The 26,295-nt window shown below is 39.5% G+C and overlaps 1 protein-coding gene across 2 annotated transcripts in view; it reads right to left on the reverse strand.

Moving 5' to 3' along the window:
* gpc6a (glypican 6a) overlaps positions 1–24,352 on the reverse strand; it is a 247,837-nt gene extending 223,485 nt beyond the window's left edge. For both annotated transcript variants that reach the window (XM_061236287.1, XM_061236286.1), the window contains exon 1: positions 23,901–24,352. In XM_061236287.1, coding sequence (XP_061092271.1) covers positions 23,901–24,051 — 151 coding nt within the window. In that variant the 5' untranslated portion in view covers positions 24,052–24,352. The remainder of the gene's footprint in view (positions 1–23,900) is intronic.
* Positions 24,353–26,295: the final 1,943 nt, after the last annotated feature.

The raw sequence follows: 26,295 nt of genomic DNA on the forward strand, positions 1-26,295 counted from the left end.
ACAAATTATTAACTTGTATTCTTGGCATAACAACATTTGTTTTCTCATAATCATGAGATAACCTGTCTTTACACCTAAATAAATAAAATACAGTCTGCTCCAAAGTATTGGAACAGCAAGGCCAATTCCTTTGTTTTGTTTTTACATTAAATACATTTGTGGTTGAGATAAAAAGATGAGCACGAGACAAGAGTTCAGAATTTCAGCTTTTCTTTCCTGGTATTTACACCTAGATGTGTCAAACTACTTAAAACATAGCAGCTTTGGTATCTGACCATCCAATTTTTAAGTAAATGAAAGTAAATAACACTTAATATTTGGTAGCATATCCCTTCCTTGCAATAACTGCATTAAGCTTGCGACCCATCGACATCACCAAACTGTTGCATTCTTCTTTTGTGATCCTTTTCCAGGCTTTTACTGCAGCCTCTTTCAGTTGTTGTTTGTTTTGGGGTTTTTTCTCCTCTGGTGAAATTCATGCTCAATCGGTTTAAGGTCTGGAGATTGACTTGGCCAGCCTAAAACCTTCCACTTTTTCTCCTTAATGAAGTCCTTTGTTGTGTTGGCAGTGTGTTTTGGGTCATTGTCTTGCTGCATGGTGAAGTTTCTCCCAATTAGTTTGGATGCATTTCTCCATAAGTTGGCAGACAGAATGTATTTGTAGACTTCTGAATTCATCCATTCAATACCATCATGAGTTATCTTTGAGAATGACATTATCGATAGATTAGAGAGCCCACTCCAGAAGCAGCCATGCATCTGGGCAACCTGTTAATCTGTTAATCAACCTGTTCCAATACTTTTGCTGATACAAAAGGTGATATTGTCTAAGTTGTTCAACAAATATAGATAAAAAATAAAATAAAAGCTGAAATTCAGATCAATCATCCCATGTACATCTTCTGACCTCAAACTCAATTGTCCTCAGTATAAAAACAAAGGACCTTACTGTTCCAATACCTTTGGAGGGGACTGTATATGTATACTCACACTTGCACACGTACACACACATGGCTTGGTTCTATTAGCCTGATTTGGAGTTCTTTGTCTGCTGTAAAGAAGTCTCTTGGGCACAGGTCCCAAAAGCATTGTTGCTTTGTTTAAGATCTTCTGTTCGGGAAGCAAAAATATATTCATTGTAGGACTGCTTCTATTCCTCAGCGAGCAGAATGCCATTTTTGCCAGTTTTGCATTGCATGTGCCATACATACACATGCTGGTACTGGTCTTTATGAATAACAACAATGGCTTGCATTTATACTGCACTTTTTATCTCGTGATTTCAAAGTGTTTACCATTGGTGGGGGGGGCATTGCTGGGGGGAGTGGTGGACTCACCAATATGCACTACCCACAGAACACTGTACAGCGGTTTGCATCAGAATACTAAGCATGCATTAGATTAGGTGGAGATAGAGGGAATTATTGAGTATCGGGATACCATCTTGAAAAACCTAGAGATTCACATGATATAATAACCCACTTCGAACTTCTAACTACACTGACGTTGAATAATCCCTGAAAAAGTACAGGTGATATGTAAGTGCATCACAACTATTCTAAAATAGGCCCCAATGGCCTTCATAGACCTGCAGGTGAAAATATAGAGCATTAGATATTAGGAAGCATTTGATGTGATAAAAAATGCATGCATGTATGGCTGGTGTGAATGAAAGTTGTCACCTACCTGGAACAAAAGAGGATTACGCAAAACACAGATCAGGGGAAGAGGCTTTCACTCAAATAGGCATGCATTAGCCATACATGTTGTGGCTGCTGTGTAATGTGATTGTGCATAGTTGAACAGGCATAGTTTAGAGGTCAGTATATAAATCTATGTGCAAACATGCATGATCTGAAACTGGCATGACTAAAAGATGAGGGGAAATGAGTGTAGCATATACCTGTATATCTGCCATGCGAATCATGACAGGCAGGGAATATTACACTGTCAGAGCCAATTCAACAATTCAATGATCTCATGTACTCATCAAATTGAAAAAAAAAAGAAAAAACCTCAATACTTTCAGGCCATACAAATATACACTCACTAGCCACTTTATCAGACACACCTGCTCATTAATGCAAACAGCAAGCTCCTACAAACAGCAAATCATGTGTCTGCAACTCAATATAAAGCATGTTGATATGATGAAGAGTTTGACAAAATATTAGAATGGGTGAGATGCATGATCCAAGTGACCGTGGTATGATTGTTGGAGCCAGATGTAGTGGTTTCAGCATCCCCAACAGCTGCCCTCCAGATATTTTTATGCACTCCTGTCTCTTGAGTTTACAGAGAGTGGTGCAATAAGTAAAAACCAACCAGTTATGTGGCTGAAAACATCTTGTTAATAACAGAAGAGAATGGGCAGACTTGTACTAGCTAACAGAAAGGCCACAAATTCTCAAATAACAGCTTTTTTACAACACTGGTGTGCAGAAGGGCATCTTTGAACACACAACACATCAAACCTTGAAAGCAGATGGGCAATAGCTGCAGAAGAGCATGCCAGGTTCCACTCATGTCCGTTTTGGACAGTGAACAGGAAACTGAGGTTACAGTGGGCATGTGGTAACCAAAACTGGATGAATGAAGACTGGAAAAGTGTCTCCTGGTGTGACAAATCTTGATTTCTGCTACGGCATGCAGATGGTAGGGTGGGACTTTGGTGTAAACAGTATGAATACATGGATCCATCCTGCCTTGTGTCAACGGTGCAGGCTGCTAGTGGTGGTGGTGTCATGTCAGGATTATGAGCATTGAGGATCCGAGTGCAGAGACAACTCAGGGAAGAAGGAAAGTACAATAAGCAAGGACTTTACTTAATCAACCACGAGACAGGACAAGCAAAAATGGGACACATTAGGAATGGGAGACTGAAGACCCACAAAGATGGTCCAATAGAGCACCTTTGGGTTGAGCTGGAACAGGAGGTTCACGGCATTAACGTGCTGCTGAGAAATCAGCAGGTGATGTACCAGTACTAGATAGGTGTACCTAATAAAGTGGTAAAAATATTTTCTGTTGCAAATCTGCAAGTCATCTTTATTATCCCACGATGGGGAAATTAATTTGGCTTCAACATGCAACACAAAATAAATCCAAAAACATTAACATACAGTACACAAAGAGGAAAGACATTCAGCTCCATTACACACAAATTATAAATAATACATAGGGAATAAATGTGCATTACCGGGATATGCTTACTTTTTCTCTGCTTGAGTGCTCATTATAGAGCCTGATCGCAGCTGGGATAAAGGAGCCAGCATAGCGTTTAGTCCTTATCCTGTGCTACAGATGCTGCCCACTGTCCCTATAACTGTAAGAGTTTGTGTCATCTTATTTTCCATTTGTTTAACATAGAGCTTCTTAACAGAGATCTGGTCAACCCCAATGATCCGACTAGCCTGTCACACAGCTTGTTTCAGTTTGGCTCTCTCATATTTCCAAACATACATATGAGGCCAAATGAAAACATGCTTTGGAGAACATATTTATAATATGAATACAAAAATTATAATAGTCCCATGATGGTTTTGTCCAAATAAAATCTCTTTAAAAAATACAAAAACTGTTGAGATTTGCAATATTTTTACGTAGCTCATTGGGTGAACGACAGTTGGTTATCAATCTTCAGCCCAAGGTGCTTCTACTCCGCCAAACACTCATGTGGTTCCCCTCTAATAATTGTGGGTGGGTAATCAGCAATCACTCTTGTTAAACTGATCACTATGCCATTGGCAATGCACCTGTAGCAACACGGCCGTCACGCTGACTTGACAATTTCTGTATCTGAATGGCTGTGTATCCGAATAGAATTACAGGTCAACTGGACAACTCAGTTTTGGTTCATCTACAGTAATGGCAAGTGGCCTGGTACAAGTCAGCCCCAGTTCTAGACTGCTCCAATTGGTGGGGCACACATACTTTAGGGCGGCAACGTTTTATTCAGGGCACAGTGAGTTGTGGCTCAGTACTCCATTGGATTTGAAGTTAAACAATGAATATGAGGGCAGGAATTTGGCCGTGACGGCAATTGCCCTCTCTTTGGCCTCAATGGCTTTTTAAAAATGGCAACTGAAGCGCTGCACGCGTAACCAATGATCTGCGAGTGTTGCTTTGCGCGAGTATACGAAAAAACGTGAAACTGGAACTGAGTGACTGATCACTGCCCAGACTCCTGTGAGAAAAGTTTTATAAATTAACAGCGAATGTATAATGTTAACATATGCAACCCAAGACAAGATAGCTTGTACGTTGCGATAACAGTTCACCTGCTTCATTACTGAGTGAAACATGAGTCACGTTTTATATGTGTATATGTTCCTTACAGGAGCCTTTTTGGTCAGTGAGTGACCAAAACACTCTCACTTGCTGTTCCAGTTATACTGTATTTCAAGTACATCTAGCTAATTAAACTGTATATAGCAGTATTGAAATGGACACAAATATTTTTCTACAATATAAAATGTTATTACTATTCTACTCTTCTATATTTCTACCTATTTTCTTTTCCATTATTTATCAATCTTTAACACTGTACTCTATCACTGTTCAACTGTTTTTCAGAAATATGATCGAGTGAATTTGACCATGGAATGATTGTTGGTGCCAGACATGGTGGTGTAAAACAGGGTGCTGATCTCCTGGGATTTTCATGCACAACAGTCTCTAGAGTTTGCAGAGAATAGTGCGAAAACACCCAGTCAGCAGCAGTTCTGCGGGCAAAAATGCCTTGTTAATGAGAGGTCAGTGGAGAAGGGCCAGACTGGTCAATGCTGACAGGAAGGTGACAGTAACACATGTAACCACACACAACAGTGGTATGCAGAAGAGCATCTCTGAACGTACAATGCGTCATACCTCTTAAGTGGGTCAGTTACATCAGCAGAAGACCAATACGTCTAATAAATACCTAATACAGTGCTCACTGAGTGCACTTTTTGCAAGTCTAATGCTAGTTAGTTAGCTAGCTTCCTAACATTGCTACAAATTTGGGGGGGCTATGCAAAAACAACAAAAATACCCAGCAATTTAAGTGTTGCCTGAGCACATGCACAGCTGATTCTTGGAACTTACAGTTGATTTTTGCCTCAGCTGATTGATTCAGATGTTAATTGTAACACCTAGTTCACCTGTAACGTAGTCATTCACTCGGTACAGAAGAGTTGGGGTCGTGAACAATACCAGAACAGACTCCCATAACGGTCCATGAAACAACTGAAGACTTGAACATACTTGAAAGTGAAAGGAAATGAGCGCAACAATTTACGTATGAATAATATGGCAAAAGATCCATGTTATACTGATAGTAGTGTCTGCGAAAAATGTTTTGCAGGAAGATAAAGGTAAGTTTTACTTGTTTGTTTCAACAAAGTTATTCTGACCCATTTGCCTCACACGGCATATAAAATTCCACCAGCCTTGCTGCGTCGCTGGTGCCTCTGTGTGGGGAAACGCTGTGAATAATATTGCGTGCAACCAGGAAGGTAGACGCCAGCTAGCTAACGTTACTGGGTGGTATTTTATAAGCATTTTGCAAGTAGACTCAGGTGTGTTTAAAACAGGTCTGGAATAACAGCAGTTGACCAGGGAATGTTATTGATAATATTTATTTAGCTAAAACTAAGGTTACAGCGAGCTGTTTGATAACTTGGCTACCTTTTCTGCTGGTCCATTTTCTCCAGAGTTGCAAATGCAAAATGCAAATCTTTGCATATCACAAAAGAGGACAATACTGATTTCAAAGAAAGTATCTAACCACGAACAAATGAACGAACAATTGGCTACATTCTCTGCACATTTTTCAGGCTATTGTCATTTTTTTTTTATTACCATGAAGCGAAAGGTTCATCATTGACGTTATATAATAGCTCGTAGACCACTTGGCAATTAAGACTTTGATATTTACCTTCTTGCATCATGTTCAGGAAGTGACTACAGTTTCCCTTTATTTGTCATTTAGGTGAGAAGTGGCAGCGCATATGGCACAATGGGCTCCGTTTACTAACATAAAAGAGTCAATTTCAAAAACTTACTGTATCCAATAATATGCAGCTAGTCCTGACAACTTGACATTTATTTTGACATGAACCAAGTCATGCCCTCCCATTTGTAAATAATCAAGGCAGTGGGCCTCCATGACAAAAAAAAAAAAAAAAAAAAATCATATTTCATTTTCCACAGCTCTCATGGCAGACCTGAAATGCATTGTACATAATATATCACAGCACTGCATTGCAGGGTAATTCAGAGTCAATTACTTAAAAGTTCATGCTCTTATTAACAGTTCCCTGGCTATACCCTGATGAACAGTAATTAAAAGTCACATTCTGCTCATGAGATGGAAGCCCATACTGTAAATGTCATTGGTAATGAACTTCAGTCAAGCCAGTAGCCCCTTCTGAAGAATATTGGAGACAATCTACTAAAAACAAAGCATTCATTAAGCATTATCTTTCTAGCCTTCCACAAACTAATTGGTAATTATTCTGTATGTAGAACAGATAGCAGTCTTTATTAAAAGAATGCTAAGCTTAATTCTGTTCACCAATTTGTGCAGGGCCTTTTAACCAGTATTTCCTTTTGTAAATAAAATGATAATTTACTGTAAATACAGTCAGTTATGAGTCTTCAGGCTTGTACGTCAAAGCGGACGAGGAAGACTGCGAAATTCGAGCCTGCTAACTGGAGCATGGCAGCGAGTTACAGGTAGCAGATGGTGGCTGGACAGGCCCCAGCAGGAGCCCTGAGGCATCCAGTGATCATAGACTCTACTCCTCATTTACAGCTTACTTCAGCACTGCGCCTCTGCCTGAGATTGGATATCTAATTAAAGGTGCAGAGTCCCCTCTCTGCCCTGGGCCTCTAGGCCACCAGGCCAGATAAAACTTACAGAGACCCGCCCAACGACCCCCACGATCTCCAAACCCCCGACACGTCACGGCCTCTCAAAGCAAAGCCCTGTAAAGCTGACATTTACAGGTTCACCTGTCTAGGCTGGCTTGTGAACAGAAGTGAAATGACAGAGTCTAAGTAGCTAAAGATAGAAACAATGAAGGCGACAAGGCTTTCGGGGTGGGCTTCATTTCCGGCTGATGCACTGTTTTGACAGGCCGAAGATGGTAAAGGGACATCTGATTGAGTATAATGGCTGAGGATATAGGCCAGGGCTTTTAAGATGTTTTTATTTATTTTTTTCGTGGATCTCCTTCTTATGAAGTTCAAGGGCAAAACTAACAGATGGCAGGACCATCGTTTGCAATACATAACCACTTATGTTCAATTTCTTCAGTTCACTTAAATATCCAATTTCTTTTGTAACATGAGGTGGTAAAACAAGTTTGGGTTACTCCACATAGTGTCCTTTTCATGGACAGCAGACCAAATGCAACATAGTTTCTCATTCTAAAAACTCTGAGAAACGTTGATAGAATGTCCATTGTTTACTTACTTAATTGATTTGGAGCAATTATCATTGTTTTCTGTTTCACCGTTCTATACTTCTACAAAAGAACTTGTACATAGTAATTCTATTATCTACATTTTGCAAAGAAAATGCATTACCTCCATCCGAGTGTAAGAAAATTCAGTATAACTTCAGCTCATCAAAGAACCGACTAGGAGTATGTTATTGAAGTGACAACTAAAAAACATTTTAGCTAGTGACATTACATTTCATCTTCTTGGCCTATTGCTTTCTGAGGATAGCTGCAAGGAGAGGAAGTTTGGGACAGAGAGGTAGTGGAGGGTGACAGGTGGGGGGGGTTAAACTTTTAAATGAAATCATTTCATACCACACACACAATGTTTTATGTTCTGCTTCAGGGATACTGGTGTGGTGTGGTGAATCTGAATGTTAATGTTTTATTGTTTAAGTATATGCAGGTGACCACATATTTGGATAGGCTAACAATCAAAGTTAATTATTGGGACTGTAACACGGTATTTGCTGTCCTGGCTTTGCACTCCAGCACAGTGGATTTTCAAATAAATCAAATCAAATGGATAATGGGTAAAGTGCAGACTGTCAGCTTTAATTTGAGCATATTTACATTCATATCATGGAGACCTGTGTAGCATGAAGCAAGTCAGAAATGCTACACAGATGCCTGGCTTTAAGTTAAGTTTTCTGTTTTCTGTATTTGATTTAAATAGTTATTCCAGAAGTAAGTCCAGAAAAACAGGGTGGGGTGTCACCATGGGTAGGGCCATAACACCACAGTTCACAGTTGGGGCGGGGATGCTTCAGATCATGAGACAATCCTTTATTTCTCTACGTCCATCACTTTGGTACAGGCTCGTACAGGTTTCATCTGTCCGTGAGAATGTATTCCGGAACAGGACCTTTTTTGAATACTTTTTAGCAAACTCCTGGCCATTCTGTTTCTTGCAGCTTACCAGTGGTTTGCATTGTTTGGCTAACGCGTTGAGGTTATGCTGGTGTTGGCTTTTATGGTATTAGTCTTTTACACATCTAACTGTAATATAAGGCTTGTGTGACTTTTTCTTTATTTTTGTTACTGCCATTGGCCTTGTTCTCACATTACTACTCACGTTGGTGACCAGCTCAACCCAATTCATGCCTAATCTGCCAATTTCTGTCAACAATCTTCACGATGGCACCCAAATGATGTTGCCATGCCAATGGCACATATATTCATTGTATTGTTAATTATTAGTAGAACGTTAAATATATACTCTTCATTGCAGTGGCTGATACACCTCACTTGAGTTAAAACTCGAATTAAATGTATCTGTGAGCACTTTTTAAGAGTATTCACAGTGCCTAGGCCTTTATATATATGTACTGTACATATCTATCTGAAAACTCAGATAGTAAGGGTACTGGAAGACTGATATTCTTATGTTGGCCAGGATTCAATCAACAACTTTACTGGCACATACATACAAGTGTTCTTTTTTTCTTCCCTATGTTTGGCAATTAATTTTGAAGACTGCTGAAATCAACAGTGTTTTGAAGACCGACAGTCACAATGTAACAGATATAGCTTTATTCAAAGTTAAGGACAAATGTTGATTGACTTAAGGCCAGTATGTAGTTTATATGTCCTGGTAGAGCGCCATGTGATATTGGCTTTGTAAAGGGTGGTTATGGTTAATGCCAGACACAGGGAGATATTTATTCAGGTAAATGTTAGTGTAGATATCATGGGTGATGAAATTGTGGGCTTTGTCTGTAAAATAGTAAATGATAGCAGCCTTTTGCATAATTTCACATTTTCAGAAGTCACAAAGAGGGAAAGCTTCTCTGGAATAGAAAGGGAAATGCATTAAGACATACTTTGCAGCCATCTCTTTAGAAGCTTGTAATATGTAACAATTAAAAGTCATATCGTTTTTATTGAACACTGATGGAAAACCTTTGCAATATTCTGCTTAACGGAATTGCGCTCCTAAATTTAAGAGGAATTGAATAATTTTGCTTTGTTTAAATGCATGACATTTCTCTCCTCATAAATAGAACCCACAAATTAAACAATGAAAATTAAAGCAGCATTACAATAAATAGTCATTTTCCTGTCCTTGGTCAAAGCACAGTGGCCTTCTACTCATGAATGATCATTCCAAAACTGGCTTTGATTGGCAGTGAAATCCCTGCCATCAGCTTTCCCCCCAACTCCTACCATTCCAGTTCATTATGTTACAACCCCTAGGGAATGGTAATAAACATGAAAGGAGGAGACACGCAGGACGTTTGAAAAGTACAGTACAGTTTAAACAGTACAAAATAAGGATTCATTCAATTGAAAAAAATATGAACACGAAATGAAAGGCGATTGGATGCAAGGTGATAGTGCGAATGAAGGTGTGAATGTATGTTTAATGTGAATAAATGTATGAACAAATAGAACAACTGAACCCATTAAGAAAAACAATGAAAAAGGCACTGGTTCCAAAAAGCCAGGCTCTCACCAGAGGGGGGGATAAGAGAGAACATGAAATCAGGAACATCGCCCTTTCATGCCGAAATACCCTGGCCACTGGTATGGACCCTTTTCTAATGATTGTGTAACATCCTGGTGTCAACAAGTGGCGCCAAGGCATCACAATTACAACGTCATTGAAATCCTATATGTTAATTGCCTGTCTTTTGTTAATGGTAAAAAATAGATTGTTGCATTTACATAGCGCTTTTCTCATACGCAAAGCACTTTACAGTGGTGAGGGCACTTGCCTCAACCTCCACAAATGTGTAGCACCAACCTGGGTGATGGCAATTTGTGCTCACCACACATCAGCTGAGGAAGAGTGGGAGAGACATTTTTTTAGCCAATTAAATCAGTAGATGATTAGGTGGCAGGCTGAAAGGTTGGGAATTTAGCCAGGACACTAGGGAACGGCCTACAAGGAGTGTCATGGGATCTTTAATGACCACAGCGAGTCAGAGCCTCAGTTTAATGTCTCATCCTAAAGACGACGTCTCCTACAGCACAGTGCACTGGGGCGTTGGGGTTTATTTGACCAGAGGGAAAAACACCACTTCCAGCAGCAACTTAGTTTTCTCAGGTGGTCTCCCATCCTAACTAACCAGGCCCACATCCGCTAAGCTTCAGCCATTCAGCAGGAACAGGGTGAATGGTGGTATGGCTGCTGGCAAAAAGTAGTTGAAATGATTTACTCTCCTGTCCTTTACTGATATAAGGTGGAAGCTGAAAGCTAAAATTCTACTGTAAAGCAATTCTAGCCCATAGCTTTACAGAGTGTGCCACTAGAGAAAAGCTTCTAGCAATACTTAGGGTTTTATGCACATTATACATGGCCATAAACCATTTGTCAGAATATGGCAAATGCTGTGATCTGCTATAACTGATTAAATGTGGCTGAAAATCAAATAGAAAGTTCAGAAAGAGACAGCATTTTTTTATCATTCACATGGGTTGTAAATTAAAACTGAAGGCTTGGCCCCATTTATTACCTTACAAAGGCTTTATTGACCCATTTTATTCTGTACAGTGAAACCAATTACCCTACAATTCTGTTGTACTGCTAGCACTGTAAGAGCAATGGTAGCATATTGTGTATGTTTTCCCCACCACTTAGCATCAGTGGGGATAAGATGGGCAATAAATTACATTATGCTACAATCACTTATACAGAGCAACTTACAAAATTGGAGGAGACCAGTTTTACTCCCAGGAATACAAAAGTGCAATATAAACAAGAAGGCACAGAAGGCCCATTTGTAATCAATAAGTGTAAAGTTAGCTGAACAAACAAACAATTAATATTGCAAACAAAAGTTAATGCCACTGCACAGAAAACATATCTATACAAAGCTATAACTATATCATTATTCCTAAGGACAGCCAAAAAAAAGTAAGAGAGCTAAAGAGGGTCAAGTGAACCACTGTAGTCTGAGGTGAGGGTTCATTCTGCGTTGCATTAACAAGCTTGTGTACAAGTAGGAAGGTTTTGGATTTGATACAATCTGATATCAGTAGCAGTGTTCTGGATGAGTTGCGATGGAGGTGGCAGGAAGAGCAGTGAGGAAGGAATTCAGGTTGACCTGGTAGGAAAGGACCAGAGCATGGACTAAGAGCTGGGTTGAATTGCAAAGTATGAGGAAAGAATGGATTCTCTGGATGTTGTACATTGCATTGATTGGTCATGCAGTTAACCCATTCAATACAAAATGCCTGTGGTCCTAACAGAGTTACAGAAGCTCAAGCATTTCTTGCAAAAAATATTTTTTGTTTTGTGTATACAGATTACTGTGGCTGTGTCTGGTGTGCTTAGAAACACAATGCCACAGCCACAGCCACAATGCGGGACAAATCCCCTTTCAAATGTGACAATATCAACCAAAATTTGCATTCTACATAGTTTTTTTAAGCGATGTCTACGCAGTTCAACAAAAATTACATTTGAAGACCACAAAAGGACATATCGAAACTAAATTATATTATGGGTTTTATGAGGTGTAAAATACTTTAATTAAAAAGCTCAAATGCTTCCGGGCCATCACTTCGGTACTATACCTCTAGCTGTATGATGATCAGAAATCATACTGTAATTTTTTGCTCAGGAATGGGAGGGAATGCCTATGCAACTACATTATGGTTACTGGTCAGAGAACCTTGTAAGTGAGCTCACCGTGTTCCAGAGAGCCGATCCAGAATGGAGGTAATAGCATTCATATGTACCTAAGTACCTTTGGTACATATGATATTGCTAAGTATGCAATGCCGAAATGGACAACAATGATAATTCATCCAGAGAAATTCAAAGCAAACAATAGACATTCTATCAACGTTTCTCCAAGTTAGCACATTTTTAGAATTTGAAACTATTATGCATTTGGTTCACTGAACCCTTGCCGTGAAAAGGACATTGATATTACCATGATATTACCTTGATACATTTACTCTGTGTCCAGAGAAGGTGAGGTCACCCCATGCTTGTTTTGCCACCCACATGTTAGAAAATAAGGAGCTGTTGTCACAAAAGCAATGGCATCGTAAAATAGGTTATAGATATAGAACCGTGAATTTTTATGCTTTCAAACAGCATATCTTGTTACCTTAGTGACAGAAAAAATGCACGAATGAATGAAAAAAAAACCCAACACCGGCTCAGCCAGTGAGACTTAAGGGGTTAAAGCAGTTAATAACACAGTTAACTCACCTGGTTCTTGGGTCTGAATTGGTTGCTGATATTAAGGTTAATACAAAAACCAGCACACCCTGTGTTAGGCCCACTTTCTCTATTGTTCCCAGAAGACATGAAGACTTGCTATATCCAAGAGACAAACTGCAACAAAATGGAATGTCCTCATGTTTGCATACGTCACATAACCCCCAAGACCTTTTAGATTGCTTACATAGTTAAAAAATAATATTTAGACACACAGTAAATATGGTGTCAGTGCCAAGCGCTGTATGCCTGAACAAGAGGCAAGCGGCCTGAAGAATCAGAGGTGTACTCTGCATGGCAACACAGAGAGTTCACACTGTAAAAGCCGAAATAAACTGTTACCTCACACAACTAAAATAAGTCAGGAATAGTCTTACTACTGTATAAGATAAGCGAAGTACATAAGTAATATAATATGACAGCTATACAAAATTTTCTTTGTTATAGTTTGCCACCACATATGAAATTGTGAATGGTGTTCTGAAAGGCAAATTTTAGTAGCTCTCAAGTTTGAATATTTGATATTCATTCCCTACAAAATACTAAATAACTGTGACATGCATGCATACATACAATTTAAACAGTGCCATGAGATATCCCTGATTTCCCAAAACTGTGATTATTTTTATTGTTTTTTAATTTAAGGTTTTATGTGAAGAATACAGTGGTAAATCCCTCAGAATGCCTTCAGAAACACACTGAAACGCACACCTTTATTGTACACTTGATATGTTATGCGGTTTCTTTGCTAACCTTTGGTGACAGTGTAGCAAGGAAGTTCACTGCTACTGGCGCCATTGTGAACCATCTGTTACTATCCATCTTATAGTGGAGATAGAAGCCTCTCAAGACATGCCACAGAACCGCGCTGAAACCATAAAACTGTCAACTCTTTAGTGTCTCTCCAGTGGATTATGGCAGTTTCTTTAAGTTTTTGAATGACATGGTTGCAATAATTTACACTTGTGATGTTTAAAACAAAATTGATTTCCAGTGAATATCCTAGTCTTTCCCCCCTTTTACAAAAGATTACAGATAAGTACATCCACCATTTTTAAAAACATTTACAACAATTACATTAATAGCATTTGGCAGACACTCTTATCCAGAGTGACATACAGTTGATTAGACTAAGCAGGAGACAATACTCCCCTGGAGTAATGCAGGGTTAAGGGCCCAACGGCTCAAGGGCCCAACGGCTGTCCGGATCTTATTGTGGCTACACCGGGGATCGAACCACCGACCATGTGGGTCCCAGTCATTTACCTTAACCACTACGCTACAGGCCACCCCATTAATAATGTTGAAAAATCATTGGAGCTAACTTACGGTTTCCATGCCTATGATTGTAACACAGATCCAGCGAAAAACAAATTATGTTTTTTTTCTCCCCTTTCCCTGAGTTTAAAATAAGTGATCAAATACCTTTCGCAGAGGAGATACATGTGTATTAAGTACTCTTTGGAGTAAAGCTACATTAACCATACATATGTTAAGATACTTTCTGATGAAACCAAAGGGATCTTGTTACCGAGACGCCATTGATTACATGCATATTCCCTCTAATCACGAGAGGATGAAAACAAACAAAAACCACAGTCAGCAAAGTTAATTCTTTGACAGATTTCAGCTGCGGAATTTAAATTTCCTGCAATTTGGCTCAGCATGTTACCACCATGCTAGGAAACACTGTTCTGTCATTATTCTCTCATGGCGAGGGATCACCTGTTGCGAGGCCCCGTTGTGCTGCAATTTGACTTTGGTGGGAGAGCTTAGCAGGGAGATAATGGTGGCTATATGGGCAATGGCTCCTGTGTAAATCTCTTTGGGACCATTTAACACTGAGGACTGTCCTTTCCCTGGAGTCACGCATGAAATTTTTGGGTATACTAATGCTTGCCTCTCTGTGCAAATCAGTACATTTTATTTCCTAGAACTGTGACTAGCCATCCATGAATGATTTCAGAGACCACTATAAAATGGATGTCTCTGGAGCTTGTCAATATGGCGGATGCCTTTTGGATCACGGGGCTGGGCTTGTCATTTGAAATGTCCCAGAATGACTGTTCTTTCCCTTCACAGATTAGGATTTGCTGCAGGGGCTGGGGGTTGCCTGGGGCCTTGCAATCCCTCGGCATTCTTTGCCATGGCTAGGAACTAGGCAGACTAGCACAGAGATGTCACACTATGCAACCACACTGAGCTCAGCTATAAATATTCTGTGTAAGATATGATATTGCTGGAAGAAACTTGGCAGCCCAAGCAGCACATCTGATCTTGCAGCCCTGTGGGCACATTTCCAGGCATTAGACAGCCCAGCCTTTGCTTGCTATGGTCTCTAACATCCAGACTCTGATGAAACCACCAATGCGTCATCGTGTGGGCGCCTGCAGGATGCCCCCATCGCAGTCTGCCTCACACTGAAATCTGAGCCTGACCACCCCTTGCTCCAGGATGCAGGTGGGACTCAAGCAAAGAGTAAATTCTTACGACCTCACATAGAGCTTCCTCGACCACTTGGCCCTGCCAGAGCTAGGATGGAAGGGAACCTTGGTCCTAGGGCTGGGCAGCGAAATGTGCAAACGTACAGTACAAACTTTGCTCAGAATCAGTATTTTAACAGCAAAAAAAGGCCCTGATTTGTGAAGACTAGCAAGAGCGATCTTTCCATCCCTGAAATGCAATGCAACTTCTGAGTGTATGTTCTCAACTGCAGGCTTGACTCAAACAATCTCTGTACATGAACGACATCTGATATTATGAGCGAGCTACTGTTCTATCTCTGGTTGACATGATAAATAAGTTAAACATATAAAGTATCATGCTGGGGTGATTTTCTGTTTGTTCTTTATTGTTGTCTTTCATTATGTCTTTTCATTTCTGTTTGTTTGATATTAATACAAGTACTTCTTCAATTGTTAGCTTGGGTCTCAGAAAATTCCAAGTAAAGCCTTTGTTTCTAATAAGTATGCCATGGCAGAAAGTTCTAACGAAATTGTCTGCAAAAAGAATACCCGTTGGACCTCATTGGCACGATTTAAATTGCTCAGTCATTATTCTCCTTTTAAAAGAAACAGTGAATTCTATGCTCATTCAAGACTAGCAACAACCATTTCAAAGACTAATGTGGATTCCTAAGCAGTACATCTTTGCAGGTTATTCATCTATAAACCGCTTTTAGCCAGATTCTGGAATGCTAGTTACTCTTAAAGCTGTCTGTACTATCCTCAGTACAAATTAATTTTGTGGACCATGAATCTGAGGTCTTTAAGCTATGCTACAGTCCACTGCGTTTAGGAGACCTTCCAGGCTTGTGTTTCCGTATGGTGGCAGTTTCAGTCCCCTTTACAGTAGATGCTGACTATCTATTCCTGAGCATGTTAAGAGTGCAGGCCTGGCCCCAGTCTCCCTTTGCTACCCGAGCCAAGCCTGGGACCTTCAGGCCCAGACTGAAAGCAGCACTCCTGTCAATAACACTGACACCAGTGCTGACATTTAGTCTGGCCTGGCTGACTCAGGCCCGCATTTGCTTACTTGACAACACTCTCTCTCACTTTCTGGCTTGCTCTCTCTCTCTTGCTCGTTTTCATGCTCCTCATTATACATATTTCAAACATATTTCAATACGTCATGTTTAAAAAAACACTGCAAACACACATAAGAGCAACTGCCATCATGTTACCTCAAAATACTTCACACTGCAGCTCTCTAATCACTGGTGTATCACAGGTATGGGTTCAATCAGAGAATCCAACTGATGGTGTCAGTAAGCTGAACAGGGATTTCAGGTAAGCCAGATCAACACAGCGTATGTCAGTGGCAGAATTAAATGACAGAATATTTGTTATGAGAACCTACACAGCACAGGACCAACATGAAATGATAGAAATGGTGGGGACCAGGGAAAAAGGGAAGACCACGAAAGATATCACAGTCAATTTAGGAATGTGAAGTGTGGTACCTGGCTTGGTTGTGCTGATACTGCTAATAATTTATAGCTGCAACTTAATGTGTTTTTTTCATCAAGTTATCCTGGGGCACCAGCTAACTTAAGACACAGGTTAGCCTGAGTGTTTAAAAATGCAATTACACATTGTAACTACTCCATGATTTATAGATAGTTTTGCATAACTCAACAATGAAAGGCAAACTCCTAAAAAAGTTAATAAATAGATGTTTAATTTTCTCACATTGTTTTCTGAAGAGCTACCAGCAGGCTAGGTTTTGCACCTGACTGTAAACCCTGAAATGCTAGCATGATTTCAGAGATTACCTTGTTTTTTCTTTTTTTGTAAGTAATACACTCAATAATTAACATGGAGCAATGACAATCTCTTATACATGAAAGGCACTAAAGACATGCAAGTGGATGTGGGTACATGTCAGTGACAGTACCGCAAATGACCCCGCATTACAACAATGGTATGCTGAACAGCATCTCTGAACACACAACACATAAAATCTGTGCTTGTGTGTGTACGTGCATGGCCCTTCATAGTGCTGGCCACTGAAAATAATGTTTTGGCAATGCAAACCGTCCAAACTGTGTGCCGTCATCATGGATTTTTCACTCATTTCACGGAAATACTGGTTAGATTACAGCTGGTTAACACACAGCTGCACATTATCAGGATATAGTATAGATAATAGATAAAATACCAACAAGATAAATGTAGCACACCTGATTATCTCCAATATCAGAGCTTAATATTTATACATTAGTTTCAACAAAAATATCTGCAGGAAGAAGCATCACTCCAGTGTTGATACTTGTCCTGTTTTTGTTATCATAGTTTAAAAACAAAATGTTGCAAGTCAAGCTTGATAATAGCAACTGGGATATGATAAACAGGCAGGCCAGGGTTGCACAGCAATTCAACTCTCAGCTAAATCTTATATTAGAGAACATGCAGTTTATACAAAGGATTTGAAGAAGCAGGGCAAAATTATTAACTTTGCAACTGGCATGCACAAGAAAATCAATGAAAGCATAATTCCATGATGGATTATTAAAAATAGCATGTCAGACAGGCACATGATTAAAAATGAAATGGAAGAAACTGACTCTTTGGATCAACTTCACAAAGTGCCCAACATGAACATGAAACCAAGTGCCAACTTTCATAAAACATAAGAGACACGGTGAGGGGATAAACCAGTACAAGTACTGGAATAAACACTGCATTTCCCACGATGCTATGGGAAATCCTCTGAGGAAACAGGCACAGGCACAGGCCACAAGACTTATAATTTAGAGGGGTATTAATTTTCAGTTCAGTGATTTGCATGGAAATGAACAGAGCTAAGGTGAAAATGGTGGATCAGGGGAAGACAACACTGCATAATCACACCTCTTTTGGAATAGTATAATTTCAAATGTTATTTTAACAATACAACACAAACATGACACAAACATAAACACTGGCATCTGATACAAATGTTACATTTAAGCTATCTCTGTTCAAACATTTAGCAGGAGAGGGGATAATAATAAACCACTATTTTCTGTACAATGTCAAGATGTATTTGAAAGTTAAATCTGAAGAAAAATGCGTAGTTGCACAAACCAAGACCAGACAAATCATTGGCCCAACAACCACATGGGTTTTATTTTCAACATAGTAGGACCATTAAAAGAAAAATATGATATGTTAAATGAAAAGATTTAAACATACTAATATTGATGTCATCTGCATTATCCTTAGTACCTCAATTTTACTTGTCACTGCCCTCCTTCATTGCCTTTGTAAATTGAGAGTTGACTAAAATGCATGCAAGCCCCTTCATTTTAGGGAACCAAAGGTAAGTGGCCAGTTGGCTTGTCTCTGATTACTCAGGTGTTGACAAACACCAATAACAGATTCCAAAGGCAAACAATAGCCTAGAATCAAGACAACGTAGTGAAAGCTTTCTTATCCCAGCACCAAGGAAGCGAGTGAATACACCTGACTAATCAAAGACAGCTGGGAAAAAAACAGACATAGGCCAAACAATAGCCTGACCGAAATAAACATTTTGGAACAGTTTTGATCATTAAGAAGAAAGAGAGCACCAGTGCATGTTTGGAATCATTACCTTGCTGTGGGGTGATGTTTTATTTCTTTTGGTAAGCCAATTATTTGCCCTATGTCTCCGTCTCAGTTTATTTCTCATTTCAAACAATAGCCTGGAATCAAGACTAGATACTAAAAGCTTTCTTATCCCTGCAATAAGGAAGCGATTGAATACACCTTACTAATCAGAATCTGTCTGATTAACATTTGTCCAATTACATTTGGTCCCCTAAAATGATAGGACTATTTGCAAAAAGGGATGTAATTCCTACACAAATCACCCAATATAGAAATCTCTTCAGAAATATATTTGGTTCGTTAGCATTTTCTAGACTTGCCGATGGCCATTACTTGTTCGTGTAACAAATGACACACTAGCTGTGACGTATAAAAACATGTGCTGTGCTGTTAGATTTTGGCTATCAAAATAATGATTTCAGTTGGATAGCGGCATCGGAACACAGTGGACCAAGTGCCGCTAAAGAGAGAAATGAGTCCAGATAAAAACATCCAAATATTAAACAGCATCTTAAATCACAGATTGTGACAGACACGGTTATGTGAAAAGCCCATTCATTTTTAGTGAAATTGTCAGTGATCCGGAAATACGTATATGGGCAATGGCTTTGCCCTGGGTTACGTCAGACTTCCAAGGCATACTGATGTAAATATCCTCACAAGAGATTTGGGTACTGAAAGCATGGTAAATGCATGGCTGGCCAAATTACTATAAAAGATAACTTACAGTACATTCCTCCTTTTCTGGTGTTGCTTTCAGCTTTATTGACCTTTCCTTGTGAGTAATGAACAAGATATGCACACCACATTCACAGGGTCACAACGCCAGCACTATCAATGTAGCATGCCTCATTTAGTAAAATGCGGTCCTGCTCTGGGAAGAAGAAACAGTGACTGACAGGTGGTGATCAGACTATACGAATTCATTATATGTGACTCCCATCATTATCTTGAGTTCATTACATTACATTATTGCCATTTGGCAGACGCTCTTATCCAGAGCAACATACAGTTGATTAGACTAAGCAGGAGACAATCCTCTCCTGGAGCAATGCAGGGTTAAGGGCCTTGCACAAGGGCCCTAACGGCTGTGCAGATCTTAATGTGGCTACACTGGGATTAGAACCACCGACCTTGCGTGTCCCAGTCATTTACCTTAACCACTACGCTACAGGCCGCCCCAAACATGGGTAAACATGGCATGTGAACTCACTTGTTAAATGTGACCATGTGCGATAGTGAGTGGTACACAGCATCTCTCATTCATGATTAAAATGTAGAAAAACTGATTAAAATGCCTATTGTCAACAACCTGTGTCATAAAATGCATTCATGATAATTCATTAGCTTTCTGGTCAGATTGCCCATGGTACACCAAGTTAAGAGCAAATCACTTTCATATATCAATAAAGTGTGCCACCACTCAAGCCGGTGGAAAGAACTTTAGAGGAGCAGGTGCTCAAACAGGAAAAATTATAATGAACTGCTTATAAAGCAATACAATCGATGAGATGCTTGTGCGTGCTTGAATTATGCCATGCTTCCAACAAAGCAGGCCCAACGGCAGTAAGCTACAAAAGCTACCCCTGCTGCAACAGAAGTTCAAGTTAAATGAATATCCTTGAATCAGAAAGCAAGTAATGGATAGCACTTCTGCAAGCTCACGACGAGACACAGGTTTCTGGCAAGAACAGGCAAGTTTGAAATTTGAGCAAACTCAAAGGAGGGACACTGGTTGCTATTGCACATGCAGCTTTAAGATCACTGCAGATATTGGCCCATAGTAGATGCACAGTTGTCGTATCCAGAAAAAAAGCACGTTATCTCCCTGAAGGAACAATAAGTAGGCAAAATATGGTGCACTTTCACATGAACAATGAAAGCTTACATCAAATTTTTGTACAGAAAATGGACAAAATTATAATCTCTGTGAGTAGCTGAGACAAGAGCCGAAAAGGGTCCCTTAATACAGTGTCTGACGCACAAGACATGCCCTTTTATCAGCAGGAAAGTACCTACTATAGGACACATAGTACAAGGGGGTGACGTGGCTCAGGCAGTAAGAGCAGTCGTCTGGCAGTCAGAGGGTTGCCGGTTCGATCCCCCGCCCGGGCTGTGACAAATTGTCCCTGAGCAAGACACCTAACCCCCTCCTGATGAGCTGGTTGGTGCCTTGCATGGCAGCCAATCGCCATTGGTGCGTGCATGAGTGTGTGTAGGAATGGGTGAATGAGAAGCATCAATTGTACAGCGCTTTGGATAAAGGTGCTATATGAATGCCAACCATTTACACATAACTCAAATGTGCAGTGTATTCCAAAGCTCTTTATTGAGCCACACTGCAAACTTTTGCAGTCAGAAAGTTTTCGAAAGTTTCACCTTTGGTGCCTTACAGCCTGACATTAAAACAAATTAGGGCATTTATGAATCACCTGCACAACCTACTCCACGCTTTAAAGCTGAAAACATATAGTACAATTAATTACTTAGTGAAAAATGTCTTGATTGCATAAGTCTGCACAACACGTCTGTCTTTCCAGGCTGATGTTTTGTTTCGGTAATGTGACAAAAGAAAAACAAAGGTTTTCACCCGGAATCATTTCAGGGGTCATGTGTTGATGACAGATAAGTGTATGGACAGTGTATGGGGTAGCTGGCAAGTTAAATATAAGGTTAGCTTGCTAGCTCACTCACTGGCTCGCTGATTTGAAACATTCTATCTGAAACAACAGGTACTGCTTAACATAAAGCCCCATTGTGGATTAATGGACTATGAAATTAATTACGGAAGATATTAGTATAGTATCATCCCCGACCTGGCCTGTCATTCCTCACTGGTTCTACACAAACCTGAAATAATGCGGCCTAGCAGCTATGCTGCTTCTCCAATTCTCACTCTGAGATAAATCTTCCCTTGACTCACTTTGCTGGCATTTCTTTTCTATAGCAGCTTTCTGTAATACAAAGTCCTGTATATCCATATTATGTTGCTAACTAAAGAAAGCAAACGATTTCTTTAGATACTAAAAAAAATAAATTAAAAAAAGACAAATTTAAAAAGGGTCTGCCCTTTTAAATGAAAAATAAGAACCTTGCACTGGATTGTAAATGATTCACTATTATCTGAAGCAAATGAACAGGCTCTCTGTCCTTGTTTGAACAGTCCCTCTCCACACTAACAATATAGGATCAAGATGGCTGTCTGCCAGAGGAGATTTAGAACACTCTGTTTAACAAACTGAACTAATTTTCAAAATATCTTTTAATACTCTTTGCTAAACACATCATTAAAATGCTATATTAATTAATCTACATCATAGCCTGAAAACATAGTAATGTCGTAAAAGTAAGTAAGAGCTAAGGGAGAATCAAACCAGCAAACTGAAAATATCAAGTACGACACTCACTGCCAGGGAAATATGCTGCTACTTGCCTTTAACAGTAGACATACTGTATGTTGCGCACCAGACTGAGAAAAACAGTTATAACTTTCCCCATCTCTAACTCTAATCTGCAACATTAGCATTATTTGGCACATCTGTTTACATTACTTTTCACTTGCAATGCAAATATAGGCAACATTGCACAGCTCCAGAATGTTTTCAGAGTCTGATAAAAAAACCCGACATGCAACATATCAAATAAGATGCTTTGATGCGAATTCAATGGTAAACAGCAGTCAATCCAACTGTAGATAGAGAGCCCCCTGCTGGACATTTGATAAGGTTCCTTGCGCAAAGTTTGATACAATATTGAACACGTGCAGCAAAATCTGTGTTGGAGTGCTCACAAAGTGGGAAAAAAAACATATATAGTCTGAGCATGTCATTTTAGGTATGAAAAGATGCACCATTTAATTCCTAAAACTCATAGCTGGCTATGTATATTTTAATTCAATCACATTCTTAATTACTTTATCGAAGGTCTGAACGAGCTATGATTGCCATTACTTCACAGCAATCACTTCCAACGACTCTAAAGCACTTGCATGCGTAGCACTCTACAACAAACGGACCCGGTAAACACAACCAATTACGTAAAATTGCAGCATTAGTCATACAAAGTATGAGAATTCAATTGCTCATAAAAACATACTTTTTGACGAGCTGACGGTACTATGTAACAGAGCTTTAATCGTTCAGTTCTTGTTATTCAAACCTTTAAAGAACCATATAGCCTACTGTAGGCATTTTATTATGGCTTAAATAGTGTCATCAATACATATACAGTAAAGGTTTATTTTATCACAGAAATATAATTTATATTGTTATTGATCCCAGAAGGTTTGGTCAAGCTGCAGCTTAGTTCTAAGAGAGATGCCCAATCCTAATAATTGATTCTAATTTGCTCATGATTCTATCTCATTGAAAGACCTGCGAACCGATGAATGTATTCCCTTCTCCCTTGCTCTCTCAAAAGTGTAAGGGACACAGCATTACTTAGTGGTATATTATCATTGGACCAACTGGATTTCTTGTTCCCTGTAACAGCCTATAATTTCCCTAAATTAGGCCTTCCTACCACCCATTCCCCTTACTGCTGCAATAGTTCTGCAACTGATTTTCACTTAAACTTGACAGTGCAACAGTTGCAGTGATGGAACAACCCATACTGTAGTTTATAGCCTAATCCATAAAGCAATTTGGATTAAACTCAAACATTGCCTGACATCAACTTCGTGAAAGACGTTCGGTATCATTAAAGAAAACAAAGCTGTCCAAAGTTACTGTCACATAGGAAAAGTATAACTGAAAGTTGGACCTAATTATGGGGATCCAAAAAAGAATAGGCACGTGAAGCTAATCAACTAGTATGTGTTGTTTATCGTTGTCAAATTTACAGGTTTACATTATCAAAAGGAATTAAGAAATTACAAATTAATTTAACCCGTCTGGCCGGATGCATAGAACACTTGATTGGGTGGCATCCTGCAAATACTGTGGAGACGTTATGAAGTTCACTTGAGGATTTAATTCCATTATGTATGTAATTCAATTAAACAAACCGGTCACTACTACCATTTTTTATTACAGGAGACCGTTACTTTATTAACAGGCATCTTTATACAATATAGCATTTTGGTTATAAATTAAGGTACCGGTAAATATAATGTGCCAGTGGAAAACGATGGGTTGAAAGCATTCAGATCGTACATCCTTAACCTACCTGAGATTTCCTGGTGAGGGACATTAACGAGACTGAAGCCTTTAGCGTTGTAGGCTTGTCTGACCTCACTGCAGCTTCGTGCTTTTAGATCAGCTCCAACTGTAAGAGCCAGCACTGAGAAAGTGCAAAACAAGGCTTGTATTCTCAACATCGTACGTTGATGAGATTAATCCGTATTTGTTCGGCAGCGAATCCCCGCTAAGCGACCCAGGCGGTTGAACAATCCGTGGACAATACAGTGCACCGTAGTTTCCACTTTTTCCACTGCAGATTTAAAAAATCTTTATCAATGAGAAATCGTACTTTACTTTGCAACCAACACCACCACTCTGACGTTTCCTCGGAATACACACGCGTTGAGTCCAAGTTTAACCACGTAAATCCGGCTTTGGAAGCGGCGCCCTGTGATATGCCCAGTCAACTTCTCTCGTGCACACGGAGATACTGTATTAGCCTACCATCTACCAGAGGAAAGCAGAAATCTTTGGGAGAACTATATACACACCGCACATTAGCAAGGCACCGAGGCACAGCGCTCGGCATTGGTAAAACACGGAATGGAATATTTTAGTTCTACCTCAGACTCCTGTTTGTTCCGTTAAAAGGCTTTCGTTTACTCCCTTGGAATGAACTGCATTTTATTAAAAACACATTTAAACACTTGAATACATGCCTTTTCCCTTTTCGTTTTTAGTTGCCTACGTGAATATATTGAAATGTGTAGGAAACAGCCGACTTTAACGAAGGAAAATTCGGTACCAAAACTGCGTGTTTAATTGTCTTTGCCTAAGCCAGGATTCAAGGCTGGTATTTTTTTGTTACTTTTGAGTTCAAAGTTTACCACATCATTGCAGCCTGCTATACGTAGCCTCATCGTGTATCCATGCATGCTTTCTTGTCCCCTTATCTGAAATTTAAACTGAAACCGTAGGGGAGACCGGGAAACAACCAACCACTTTTGCTTAATTAAAAAATATATACACTCAGTGAGCACTTTATTAGGTATTTATTTGACTTATTTTTTAGATTTCTACTTCTGTAGCCTATTCACTTAGAGTTAAGATGCTCTTCTGCATACCACTGTTGTAATGTATGGTTATTTGCGTTACTGTCACCTTCCTGTCAGCTTTGACCAGTCTGGCCATTCTCATCTCATTAACAAGGCGTTTCTGTCTGCTGCCACACAATTGGCTGATTAGATAATCACATTAATAAGTAGGTGTAATAAAGTAAATAAAGAAAAATAAAGTGCTCGGTGAGTGTATACACATATTAGAGCGACTAGTTGTTATCCAGAAAGAAGATACATGTCTTTGGTATGACTAGGCTATAGGCCATCGGTACAGATCTTGGACATTCCTGGGATTACAGTTCAGTAGGTGTGAAATTTTGCCTTGACAAAGTTTAAACAGCTCTGGGGCAAGTTGAAACAGCAGCCAAAATGTCGGAAAATGGACTGGATAAATGTTTTTTGTCCAGTCGGTTGGTAAATCCAAGTCAAAGGTTGGTAAATCCAACATTTATTACCATTTTTCATCTGATAATCTTCCAGTAGACATTGTCTAAATTTTGTTGATACTAACCGCATATGGCAAAACACAACATTCCGACAAGCTCCGGCTGTAATAGATGTACTCTTGCATGGCTCCCAATCTCTGCTTGACAGTGACATGTGACATATATTTGGAGTCTGTGGCTTTAACACATGATCAGTTAATCAAACTGATTACTTTCATGGTGCTAAAACACAAATTTGTTAATAATAAAGTTTTCAAATCATACCTCTGACATATGAGAAGCGGGTTGCTATAATACATAAGTGAAAACAAACCCATCATTCTTGTGCAAATGCAACTATGCAAAATCCCCATGTTTAAACATGCCCTGTGTTAGTTTGTGCCCTGAAAAAAACAACAAACAAACATCCAGTGAGCAGCAGTTCTGTGGGCAAAAACGCGCTGTTAATGAGAGCGGTCGGAGGAGAAGGACTTGTCAAAGCTGACAGGTGACAGTAACACAAATAACCACACAACAGTGGTGTGCAGAAGAGCATCTCTGAACACACAACCTCTAGGTGGGTAGGCTACAGCAGGAGAAGACCAATAAGTCTAAAAATGAAGTTTAATAAATATAAAATAAAGCGCTCACTGAATGTATATGTTACTCAGTTCTTAGTGAGTAACAGAAAATCCAAATGTAAATTTTGCAGAATGCCTTTGTTTCTTTAAAGGGCCACATCTTTTAATAACCCATACTCTGGCTCTTTGCATGGCCACCCATCTCCATCACCAGGAGGACATACTGCAGAAGCGACTGCTCAAGACAGACTGTGTTATTGTGCCTCACTTGTCACAAGTCAGTGTAAATAATGTCTACAGCTCATCCAGTCTCAATC

Source organism: Conger conger, chromosome 3 (assembly GCF_963514075.1).
Source record: "Conger conger chromosome 3, fConCon1.1, whole genome shotgun sequence".
NCBI classification, from domain to species: Eukaryota; Metazoa; Chordata; class Actinopteri; order Anguilliformes; family Congridae; genus Conger; species Conger conger.